Source organism: Impatiens glandulifera, chromosome 9, assembly GCF_907164915.1.
Source record: "Impatiens glandulifera chromosome 9, dImpGla2.1, whole genome shotgun sequence".
NCBI lineage: Eukaryota > Viridiplantae > Streptophyta > Magnoliopsida > Ericales > Balsaminaceae > Impatiens > Impatiens glandulifera.
The window spans coordinates 13,475,044-13,488,193 of record NC_061870.1 but is presented as its reverse complement, the minus strand read 5'-3'; the positions used below and the strand labels follow the sequence as shown (position 1 = coordinate 13,488,193).

At 28.0% G+C, this 13,150-nt stretch overlaps 1 protein-coding gene across 1 annotated transcript; it reads right to left on the bottom strand.

Moving 5' to 3' along the window:
• Window positions 1-8,106: 8,106 nt before the first annotated feature.
• On the bottom strand, window positions 8,107-11,636 carry LOC124914383 (lysosomal Pro-X carboxypeptidase-like). The gene is made up of 10 exons (XM_047454922.1): window positions 11,165-11,636; window positions 10,852-11,038; window positions 10,628-10,761; window positions 10,427-10,539; window positions 10,236-10,359; window positions 9,138-9,287; window positions 8,889-9,044; window positions 8,704-8,783; window positions 8,585-8,634; window positions 8,107-8,525 (listed from the first exon to the last, which is right to left on the bottom strand). The coding sequence occupies exons 1-10, from the start codon at window positions 11,561-11,563 to the stop codon at window positions 8,386-8,388; spliced, it is 1,533 nt and encodes a 510-aa protein (XP_047310878.1). The 5' UTR covers window positions 11,564-11,636; the 3' UTR covers window positions 8,107-8,385.
• Between the last annotated feature and the right edge of the window lie 1,514 nt (window positions 11,637-13,150).

The following is a 13,150-nucleotide window of genomic DNA, read 5'->3' as shown; positions in this document are numbered from 1 at the left end:
GAATAATAATAATTTAATTGATTCATGAATGTAATTAAAGATGAATGATTTGATATTAAATCCAAATAACACTAACACACAAACATGTTTATTTATGTTTTTTTTTATGAAGGGGGCGACATGTTTATGCAATACTCATATATATATATATTTGTCTGTACTCTTTTATTTTGGAATTTTTGATTTTTTAAATTATTTAATTTAAATTAAATTTGAATTGTCACTCATATATTTATTTATTTTGTTTTGAAAATCTATTTCACTACAAGAAATAATACAAGAAATAAGAGAAGTGATGTAAAAATCTAGAACGAAATAATTTCTATTAACACCCTCCTCAAGGATTCAAACATTTGGACTTTATTGTAATTCTTTCTTTTAACTTACTTTTATGTTATTTAATGTAAAGCATCTTTCAATTCAATCTATTTAGTTTCAAATTTCTAGTATTCTTAGTTATTTGTACGAGTAATGATATAAAAAATGAGAAAAAAAATTATGGTGAAAATATGATAGCATTTTTAAATTAATCTCACATATATATATTCAAATTAACCATAACTCTCGACCCGGCAATCCCGACATTTTGAAAATTAAGCATCATTATATATATAAATTAGTTAGTTAAAAGTTAAACTTATATAGTTAAAACGTCCTACGTTCATCAAATTTGTTGTTGAATTTTAAAAAATAAAGTCTTATAAGCCTAGTTGGTTAATGGGTTATACTTGTTTTGATAGGTTGCGAGTTCAAAACATACATATAGCATTTTTAATTTTATCGTTTTAAGTTTATGGGCGGGTCAACCCACAATCTGACCCAAGTTTCAATTTACTCTCACATATATATTCAAATTAACCACGGCTCTCTACCCGACAATTCAGATACTTTAAAAATTAAGCATCATTATATATATATATATATATATATATATATATATATTAGTTAGTTAAAAATTTGAATTTATATTGTTAAAACGTTATGCGTTTATCAAATTTGGTGTTTAATTTAAAGTATAAAGTTTTATTAGCCTATTTGGTTAAAGAAATGTACTTGTTTTGTTAGGTTACAAGTTCAAAACATACCTATAACATTTTTAATTTTAGTTTTAATTGTTTTAAGTTTATGGACGGGTCAACCCACAATCCGACCCAAATATCCATTTACTCTAACATATATATTAGAATTACCCACAGCTCTCGACCCGGCAATCCAGACACTATGAAAATTAAGCATCATTATATAGAGAGAGATTAGTTAGTTAAAAAGTTGAACTTATATAGTTAAAACGTAATGCGTTCATCAAATTTGATTTTGAATTTAAAATATAATGTCTTATTAGCCTAATTGGTTAAAGGGTTGTATTTGTATTGGTAGGTTGCGAGTTTGAAACATACATATAGTATTTTTAATTTTATTTTTAACCGTTTTAAGTTTTTTGGGCGGGTCAACCCACAATCCGACCCAAGTATCCATTTACTCTCACATATATATTCAAATTAACCACAACTCTCACATTTTGAAAATTAAGCATCATCATCATCATATATATATATATATATATATATATATATATATATATATATATATATTTGTTGTTGAATTATAAATATAAATTTTTATTAGTTTAGTTGGTTAAAGGGTTGTACTTGTTTTGTTAGGTGTCGAGTTCAAAACATACATTTAGCATTTTTATTTTTAACCGTTTTAAGTTTGTCAACGGGTCAACCCACAATCCGACCCAAGTATTCATTTACTCTCATATATATCCAAATTAACCACGACTCTCGACCCGGAAATCCGAACACTTTGAAAATGAAGCATCATTATATATATAGATAGATTAGTTAGTTAAAAAATTAAACTTATATTATTAAAACGTCCCGCGTTTATTAAATTTGGTGTTAAATTTAAAATATAAAGTTTTATTAGCCTAGTTGGTTAATTAAAGAGTTGTACTTGTTTTGTTAGGTTGCGAGTTCGAAACATTTTTAATTTTATTTTTAACCGTTTTAAGTTTATGGCCGGGTTAACACATAATTCGAACCAAGTATCCATTAACATATATATCAAAATTAACCACAGCTCTCGACCCAGCAATCCGGACATTTTGAAAATTAAGCATCATATTATATTATATATATATATTAGTTAGTTAAAAAGTTAAACTTATATTATTAAAACGTCCCGCGTTAATCAAATTTGGTGTGAATTGAAAATATAAATTTTTATTAGTTTAGTTGCTTAAAACGTTGTACTTGTTTTATTAGGTTGCGAGTTCGAAACATACATATAACATTTTTTATTTTATTTTTAATTGTTTTAAGTTTATGGGCAGGTCACCCATTATTTGACTCAAGTATCCATTTACTCTCACATACATATTCAAATTAACCACAGTTCTCGACCCAACAATCCGGACACTTTGAAAATTAAGTATCATTATATTATATTATATTATATTATATATATATATGAAAATTTACAAAGCTATATATAATCAGTGGCGGGCATAAGCTATTGGAGTTTCAATGAATTTTAATTACAACTAAAAATCAAGAAGTAGATTTTGGTAAAATATTATCTCAAATTCACTATCGGTGGTATGAAAATGAGTCGTCGAAATAATCGTTTTTCACATTATTATCATATGTTATTTTGTTTTAAAATCCTCACAATAAAAGTTCAAAAAATACGTGAAAACAATTATAATTATTATATTTCATAACATAACAAATCAATATCAATATAAAGGACATCAAACTCAGAACCTCCAAAGGAGGTTGGGATATTCACCTTTTTACGGCTAGAATTTAATGTCGTGAATAACTTATTTTTCAACCGATCTACTTATTGCTTTTAATTTTTTGTCATCATATTGTTTATTCAATATTATATAATTTTAAATAACATTAATAATAATACAATTTAAAAACAATAAAATATTAATGTATCGAATTCCTATAAGACTAGGAATTGATAACCATGTTTCTAGTGAGACATGAAAATCTATTTAAGATTTGAAGTAAATGTTACTGTCTCACTTGCCATACATGATTCATTAATTTTTCCATGAAGAAAATATTCATTTGATTTGTTGGTTTTATTTTGTATGTTTAGTATTAAAAAATAGATATTTGTAGTTGTGTCTTTTTTTAATGAATGTTTTGTTTTACAATACAATATATACTATACCAAATAAAATCTATTCAAGCAAGAAGTAAATATATAAAACTTTAAAATATTCAAATTCTTGATAGTTATAAAGATTAAGAGCTTCACAAAAATTAAGAAGAATTTATCAAAAAATTAAAACTTTAACATATTTATACAACAATAAAGTTTCATGACTTATTAAAAACTTTGAGGACCTCTACAAATATATCTTCATGACCACTTCTTTCTTTTGCAAGCCAAAGTATTAAAAGATAAAGAAACATAAATTAAATTTTCAATTCCAAACATAGTAGAACCAAAGTCAAATGGGTTAAAAGACAGAAAAACGGTTAGATATCTTATTTTGAAATAATAGAAAATATATATAAAAATAATGTTACAAATAAATTAAATAGATTGGAATATATATAGAATGAAATCACCGATTGAGATGTTGATTCGAGACATGTGTGTTTAACACATTTTCATTAAAACAATTTTACCATCTCCTCTTGTGCTGGAGTTTTTCACAGATGATTGTCTCCCAAAGTACAACGAATCTAATAGTGATTCAACACTAGAATCACTACGCAACAAACTTTACAAAGTACCTAAATCGATCACCGGGTTTCAACAAAAATACGATGAGTCAAGAACTCGAAAACACTCGATTGAGTGAAAAATTGAAAAACACTCAGTTGAGTAAAGAAAAGATATGAGATATCTAAAGATTTCCAACATGAGGGGATATTTATAGTTGAAAATTAAACTATCACAATAAATTCATTTATCAGTCCAACGACTGATAATTCATTCAACGACTATCATTCCTAGACTCTTGACATTTCAAGACTCTTGGCATTCGATCTTATCCATTGGCATTAAATTTCACCAAAAATTCACATTTGAATTTGCTATGAATTTATATTTATTTTGATTAAATTACATTTAATTTATTTATCCAAATTCACATTTCCATTTAATTAATGGAATTAGTTTAAAATTCCAACAATCCCCCACATTAATGGAAATTGAAAGATTAACCCGGTGAAAGGTCCAATAGTTGAATCCTATCATAGGATAGTAAGTGTAACCCTTTGAACCTTCCCTTATGGAAGTATATATATAACATTCCTAGCTGATTAGTAGAATCGATGTCCTTGAACTATTTTGACATTTGTGTCAACGATTACAAACTTTCACATATTTTTCTTCTTGATACATGTCAAGCTCTCATGGTTGTGTCCGTTTTGGCCATGAAATACGCGCATGGTTTTGTGAGAGGGTCTAGAATTGAGTCGTGCAATTCTTTCGAAGCGGTCTCACTTGTCCTTCACATAGGTGATTTCTTTGCTCACAAAGAATCATTAAAAGCGATTTGTTTATCCTCGTCAAAATTTATATTGTTTCATTGTATGATTAATCATCAACAATAATCTTCAAAGTCAGTATAATTAGGTTGTCTCATTGAACCTAGTTTTAGAATTTTCAGTCTACATATGTTGAGATTTCCTTCATACCAACTTATAGTAGCCTCATGTCTTAAAAGACTTTTAAACTAACTCTATATTCAATAGTTTGGTTAGGGGATCTACAATGTTATCTTTGACTTACATAGTCAAATGTGATAACTTTATTAGAGAGTATAGTCTAATGACATTATGTCTAAGACGTGTATGTCTAAATTTGTCATTTACTCTAAGTTTGTCTAATTTCATATTATTATCATAATAATTAGAAATTTCCTTTTAGACAATCTATAATATCTTCTAATAATCCCGATAATTCATACATAATTATCATTTAAACATTCTTTTGTGAAAAATTTTGTTTACTTAGCCAACTAGTAGACAAAATGTCTTTGAACTATTATGCCTTCGTGTAAACGATTACATATTTCACAAAAAAATATATATTTTTGACATCCGTCAAAGATTTATGAATATAAATTATATTATTAATCTATCAACCATAATTTCATTAGAAGATTTTCACTCATATAGTTGCACTTTCAAGTGTAAACATATTCACGTATATACGTAAAGTCTTTCATGACACCTCGTTTAGTGCAATTCACATTCTTAGTGGATTTAATCATTTTTATCGTAATTTCTAACGATAAAAAATATTGTATAAAGACACGTGATGAAATAATAATTTTCATTGTCTTTATGATATACACAATTGTCACATTTATTAATTTTTCAGTTTAAATCAAAATATGATCAAAATTTTTATACCATTATTATAAACATTGTTATAAGTCATACAAAACTTTATATGCCAAATTTTCTTTATTAATTTATTTCATAAAATCTATTTTAAAGATATTTTTTCTTCAGATTTGTATGAAAATAATATTAAAGAAAAACCCGTCTCTTGATTTCAAACTTTCAAAAAAATCAGAGCATCAACTAAGCAAATATAAATAAGACATTTTCTTATTATGTTAAGTTGCGTAATTTTATCTTGTGTAGAGAGCATATTTCTCTAACAATAGATCATTTTTTTATTTAGCATAATATACACAATAATATTTTGTGTTATTATCAATCAAAATATTTGCCCCCACATTCGTGTTGGTACCTTTTAGAACACACATTTATGTGAAATAAATTCAAAGTTTTTTTAATCAAGATATTGCCACACAATTCTTGTGTTATAATTATCATTAAATTAATAAGATAATTATTATTGTGAATATTTAATTGAATAAATCATTCATATATAATTTCTATATAAGAGATTAGAATGTTTATTCATATATAATTCATTCTTCACATAATCTCTATATAAGAAACTATAATATTGAATCAAATAAAATATTCATTTCAACATATCTATTTCTATAAAAGAAATAAGAATACTTAATCAAATAAATATTTATCATCATGTCACATAACTTCTACAAAAGAAATCATAATGTTTTCAACGTTTTTGGTCGAAATCGCTTAAACATTTATCTTCGGTTGCACGTTTGCATCCGATGATGTTGGCACATATGCCACATCGATTTTCAAATCAATTTAAGATTTTTCTTTGTAAGACCAAATCAAACAAAGTCTTATTATTGAGATCTAAAACCAATTAGGTCATCTCTGTTAATACAGCATAATTATGAGTCTTCTTTATTGCTCTTCAAATACAAGCTAAACAACTTTTTAACTTCTTGATCTTCTGTTCTAATACTATTACGACCTTCTATTTTCTTTAATTAGAAAAAATTTGGACTCAACTCTGTCAACAAATAAATATATACACATTTAAAAATGATATCTTAATACATTAATAAAATGTAGTATATAAAACAATGTATAAATAAATAGATCATCTCTCATTAGTTAGTAATCATCCTACAACATTCTTATTAATTATCGAATTTAAGAAGGTATATATTATAATGAATTATTTTAAAAAACTTAAATCATATGTTTCAATTATAATTAATTTTAATTACTATTAATAACTATAACCATTAATTATCTGAAAATTAAAAGCTAACTTTTTAGTTACTTTTTATTTATTATTAATATTTTCTAATTTATTTTTAAGATAACGTTTGTATATTGAATATACAATTTTTCTTGAAAAAAATTATATGTTAACATAAATTTAGATATCTAAAGAGTTCCAACATGAGGGGATATTTATAGATTTAATTATAGCTGGAAATTAAATCATCACAATAAATTAATTTATCAATCCTTATGACTAATAATTCATCCATCCAACAACTGTCATTCCTAGATTCTTGGCATTCGATCTTATCCAATGACATTTTGAATTTGGTATGAATTTATATTTATTTAGATTAAATTATATTTAATTTATTTATTCAAATTCACGTTTCCATCTCCATTTAATTTATGAAACTCGTTTAAAATTCCAATAGAAACCATACATCTTTTATGTTAATGAGTGTAGTCTAATTTTATTTTTTTTTTATTTTTTTTTGTTAAAGAAACTCATTTTGAATTTCATTGCTTCTTTTATTTTTTATACATAAAATATTCTTTGTAATAAAAATAAATAAAAATATATGATGTTTATGTTAGAATATAGAAGAAAAATTATATTCAATATTATTTTGTTACATAAATTAGGTTTATTATATATACATTAAATTAGACTTATAAAAAAACTAATATAATATAATATAATAATGATATTATCACAATTAATATTATAATAAATATATATATATATATATATATATATATATATATATTATATAAGCGTTGAACGTTGAACCTATTTATGTTTATTATTGATTACTAACATTAATCAAAACGATCACACAACACAAAAATGTAAAGTCATTGTTATATTATAAAACAAAATTCAAATGATATAATATACTCATGATGGATATGTATTCAAGACTTGGGTTTATTATGAACTTAATCAAAAGTTGTGTTAGTTTCCTAAGTTTGAAAAAAACGATTAAAAAATATCAGTGTTGAAACTTCTTTTTTTTTTCAAACTGAATCAAATTTCATTAATTTGGGACTATAGTATTGAAACTACCTTTGTGTCTTGCATGACATAATAAACAAGGAATGGAGCCTTAACAAAAGTTCTAAGATTTTTGAATTATTCAAGAAACTATTTGGAAGATTTTTTTTATTTTTTACTAAAATACTGTCCCATTCGATTTTGAAAAAAAATCGAGACATCGTTATACAATATACTCTAAAAATATAAAAATTCTTTATAAAATTATAAAAAAATGAATTTTTTAATATGTTATATCCTAATATATTAAACATTTATATTATTATAAATATATAAACTTAAAACTTTTATAAGAAAAATAAATATATATATTGATAATCTTATATATTTAATTGAATTTATGAATGTTTACGACATAAACGGGATAAGATCGTGGTGGAGGACACAAATATCATCATCGCTCCATTCCCGGTCAAACCGAGAAAAGACCGGTACCCCTAAAAGAGTAATTTGGATTGAAAACCACGAGACTGATTATAATTATCATCCCTAAATACAACACGAATTACCTAAAGGGGCTTTAGGCCCATCAAGGAGGTTATGGTTTTGACTTTTGAGGGCTTGAGCTCTATAAATGGAGACACACTATCCACATCCTAAGTTTGGATTCCCACAGTTTATTGTCAATCAACATTATTGTTATTCTCTGGCAGTGAAGCCAGCAGAGAATGTGCATACACAAGTTTTAGAGACAATTCACAATTGTTCAATCTTCTAAGAGCTGAAATGTGCCTTCTTTTCCTGGTTATAAGAATCTAACCACCCTTTAATCAACTTTATCTCGGTTTCCCTCTGCTCTACCAACCAGTCAGGATCCTCGTCAGTTGCAGGTCTCAAATCCAAATGATGGGCACCTGATTACAAAAAAAACCAATAAAACTTATCCTTAAGGAATAAGTAAGAAAACTTTTACCTTTTTCTGTGACCAAAGCGACAATACTTTCCGATATATCCTCCAAAACACTGCATAAGAATAAATTGCAGATCGTATAACAGGTGAAACACAACCAAAGAATAGTTTAGTTAGTTTACCTGCCCCCACTCCAAGGATCCAGTAAGCCATTTGAGAAAATGATGTTAGTTCCAAAGTATTTCAATGCAGTTTTGAAATCCTTCAAACCCCCAAAGATTATTGGATCCAAAAGTTACTTTACCAAAGTTGTGCATTATAAATAAACAAATATAAGTAAAAGGAGATTGAAAGAATTATTCTTTACATGTCCTCCAAATTCTGTAGTTATCCAAGTAGGCCTAGATTTGACATTGAAAGAATCAGAGCAATACTCTTGGTAAGAGGTGTAGTTATAATCATATGTTGGAAACATGCTGATGTCTAGGCTACTAGACATTGGCATCACCATCTCAGTGCAAGCCTGAAGATAGTAAAGGAAGAAAAAACAACGAAAAAACAACATTATTTTTCATTACTAGCAAAAAAGAAAGCAATCTAAAGTATATGAGCTAACCTGCCAATCCCAGCCATCCAAACCATGAGGATCATCGTCCAACATAAAACAATCAACCTCTCCCGTGTAATTATAGTACATGTTTACCCCTTCATATATACGTTCCAAAATAGTTGTTCCATCAGCATTATTGTCAATTCTTCTGCATAACTGGGAATGAAAAATTCAATATGGTCTCGAAAACAAAGAAAGCAGTGAAAGTACTAATATATTTACTATCCAAGTTCGCAATGAAGCTCATATTTCACTTGTTCAATTGCATCATAAGCCCGTTTTGTTTCTTGAACTTGTGTTAGACTCGGTTTGCTTATTGAACTTTTAGAAGTGGATGAGATTACTTTCACCGACGTTTATTGGTTAATTTGTTAGGAAAGAAGCTTGTTTTGCTTCCTGGACTTGCATCAAATGCTCAAATTACTTTCCACTGTCATTTTCTAGTTAAATCAGTTAAGTTTATTGATCATCTCAACACAATATTTACAAATCATTATTCTCTAGCATTGGTTTAAATATTTTTCTCTTTCTAAATTGCATAACAACAATTTAACAAATCTAACAATCAAAATGACAACAATGTATGATTTGAGTCCTTTTTATAAGTTCGGAAATCAAAACGAGCCTTTAATATATGTTCAAGAAACAAAATGAGTTTCTTTCTACTTTGTTAAGTTCTTGATTGCACTTTAGAAAGAAAATAATATCTTAATAAACGATCGAGATGACATAATTTTGCAACAACTGGGCAGAGATAATTTATGAGGTAAAGTGAGTTAACCAGAAAATGAGATCAGGAAATAATTTGAGCCATTTTCAAAAGTTTACAAAGCAAAACAAGTCTTTGATGCAAGTTCAGCAGCCAAATGAACAGGTTATAGTTTCTTCTTACAAGGTACTCATCAATGAACATCTGAATATTGTACTTCTAGCTGTAATGATTTGAAGTAGCAAACAAAACCTATACAGCCTTAGTGAAACGAGCAACTGTAATCATTTTCAGATTTGTATGCAGATTTATGTTAAAGCTTTCTTGATTAGATTTGGAAGTACAACAAATGCCAGATGGTTTCTTGATTTAAACAAGCAACAGATCCAACTAACCTCTTTTATTGGGTTTCCAGGCAAAGGCGTCATAAAACTGGAAGGATATGGATAGTTAACCATAGCCAAATAACTATAGGCCGATTCCAACCAGTTGAAGAGATCTTCCACAGTTTCTAATTTCCTGCAACTCAATGTCATTCAAATCTATAAACCATATACAAACTATGCAACTCAATCGCGAATCTTACTGACACATGTGGAATGTCTTGGTAAGTTTTAACAGGCCATCATTTTTCTCACTCTCTGACTCAATTACATCCCAAGACTCCTTAATGGTCTTGAAGCAGCTTGAACTCTCTTGCTGTAAAGAAAATAAAACAAGAACAATCTTCTTACAGCAAACAAAACTGTAAACAGACACTTGAAATTTTAAGAAAGTGTAAGCAAACCCTAAAACCGTTGGAAACGATATTGTAAAATGTTTCTGGTGGGACAATATCCTCAAATTGAAGAACTGGAGCTGAAGATGCTAAGGCACCTATTGCAAGATGAGGGTATTTCAATCTCATCCAAGCAGCCAACACTGTTTAATCAAAAAATCTCAAACATGTTTCAATATGAGTTTTACAATTAATCCTACTGCATAATTGTTTTTTTGAAATTGTAAGCTTACTTCCTCCATATGATCCACCAAATAGCACCACAGGGCTAGCCTCGGCTGACAAATTACGTTTCAGATCAGTAATGAGTATTGCGAAATCTGCAAGTGCTTGCTCAGTCGTAAGGTATGATAATGTAGTTGCATTTTTATATGCCTCCTCTATACTACCATAAGGAAAGGACTCTCCATAATATCGATGCTGTCAAGAATACAAATTTTGAAAATAAGTTTCATTTTCCATCTAGTAATAAGACCCAAGAAGACAAATGATTCAATTATGTCAAAATAGAGGCAGAATTATCAATATAAGCATAAAGGTTCATACTTCAGGAAAGACGACCATGGCACCGAATCGAGGGGCTAATTCCCAAACAAAGCCCGTATTATCGGCGAACCATTCGATATCGCCTTCGTTGCCGCAATAGAAGAAGATAGGCCCCATTCGATTGGGACCTAGCCAGTGTTGGGTGCTAATGAGATACCGTTGCCGGAAAGTTGGGAGGTTGGAGAAGCTGAAGTGATCTAGTTGCTGCTCGAAGTAATGAGTCTCGTAGAGGTACTTATTTACCGGCGATTGGAATCTATGAGAGCGTGAAGATCGGCCTGGGAAACGTGGAGTTAGATTGTTGGAGAAGGACTTGGCAGATAGTGAGGAAAGAGAGGAAACGACGAGGAAGAGAAAGAAGAAGACATGCTGAATCGATGAAGATGCTTTGCTCGCCATGATCTAGTTCAAGCAAAGTCGATGCTGTTGAGTGTTGAAGGACGAAGATGAATTGAAGAACTGATTCTAGGATACTAGTCTTTTTCTTTCTTTTTTCTTCATAAGCTCATTTGGAAAGTTGGTTATTTATTTGTATCAATCATTTTATTATTTAAAAAAAATATTGATAAATAAGATAATTATCAAATATGTGTATTTGTTTTGAATAGGGTTGAAAACCTAATTATTAAGATAAATGTTTTCTAATCAAATTACATATATTTAAAAAAAACAATTATACATAATCAATTGGACGTTTTTGACTGTCATACCGACAATAAATTTAGGCGGTTTTATAAATAGTTGACCAATTGGGTTAGGATGATTCGATTCGATTGATTTTGGTTTGGCTTAGACCTATTTGACTTAGACGGTTTGATAATTTTACATATACTTGCGGATCTTCTCATTTACCTTCATAAGGAGGGGGTAAAAAATATTATTGTTTTGTCCTTCGCCTAACAGAATAGCATGATTGCCATTATTTATGGAGAAATTTAGATGAAATGTGTGAATGACACTTCTCGTAAATTGAAAAAGGAGAAGTGTCATTCACGCATTTTTATCTGAAACGCGTTAATCAACTCACACATTTTAGATGAAACGCGTGAATGACATTTCTTGTAAATGAGCGATAAATCAGGCGCGCGAAGGGTATTTCAGACTTTTCGCAGGACAAAAAAACCCTTTTTGTCAACTTTATGAGGCGCGGGCCTTTTTGAGAGTTACACCTGTTACGAGGGCCATTTCATCAAATTTTCCTATTTATGTAGGATCTTCTTCCTCTACAAATATTTTACCATCTCCTTGACTTCACTTCAAATGCAAAATTTTTCATCTCTGTCACGTTTAAGATGTGAAAACAAATAATTTGAGACAATAGAGAAAATTAAGCGTGTAAGACGTAAAATTTTTAAAAAAAGTTATAGTCAAAAATTTGAATTCAATAAAGAGATCCATGTGATGAGGAATGTGACCTATACACAAAACTCAATTACTATAGTTTAATTATGAATGAGTAAGATTTCAAAATCAGCAAAATGGTCTTTATTGTCATCTCTTCAGAGTGGTTTCTCTTTTTCGAAAAGAAATAGCGTGGCTTAAAATCTTTTATAATATTATACTCTATCTTAGTATATATCTTTGAATAAATTCAATGAAATAAATAAAAATATTAAAACAATTAAAATAAATATATTTGATTGTGACTATTAAACAAAATAACATACAATTCATAATTACAAGTAAAAGATTTCTTAAAAGAAAGTATACTTTAAATGGGTATTATTGTATTGGGTGCAATTCAAAACCATACTCGAATTTATAATTATTATTTGTTGTTATTTTAATGTAGAACCTTTTTCAACTTAAGGCGGCTTTGTAATTTCAAATTGGGATAGAATTCTCCTTATTTTTATTTCTTAAGAATCAACCTTATTACTCTTATTGAATTTGTAACTTCAAAAAATATTATTTAAAAATGAAATATAAATGATATCCAATAATAATCTAACTAATCTAATTATTTTTATATTTTCTTATAATTTG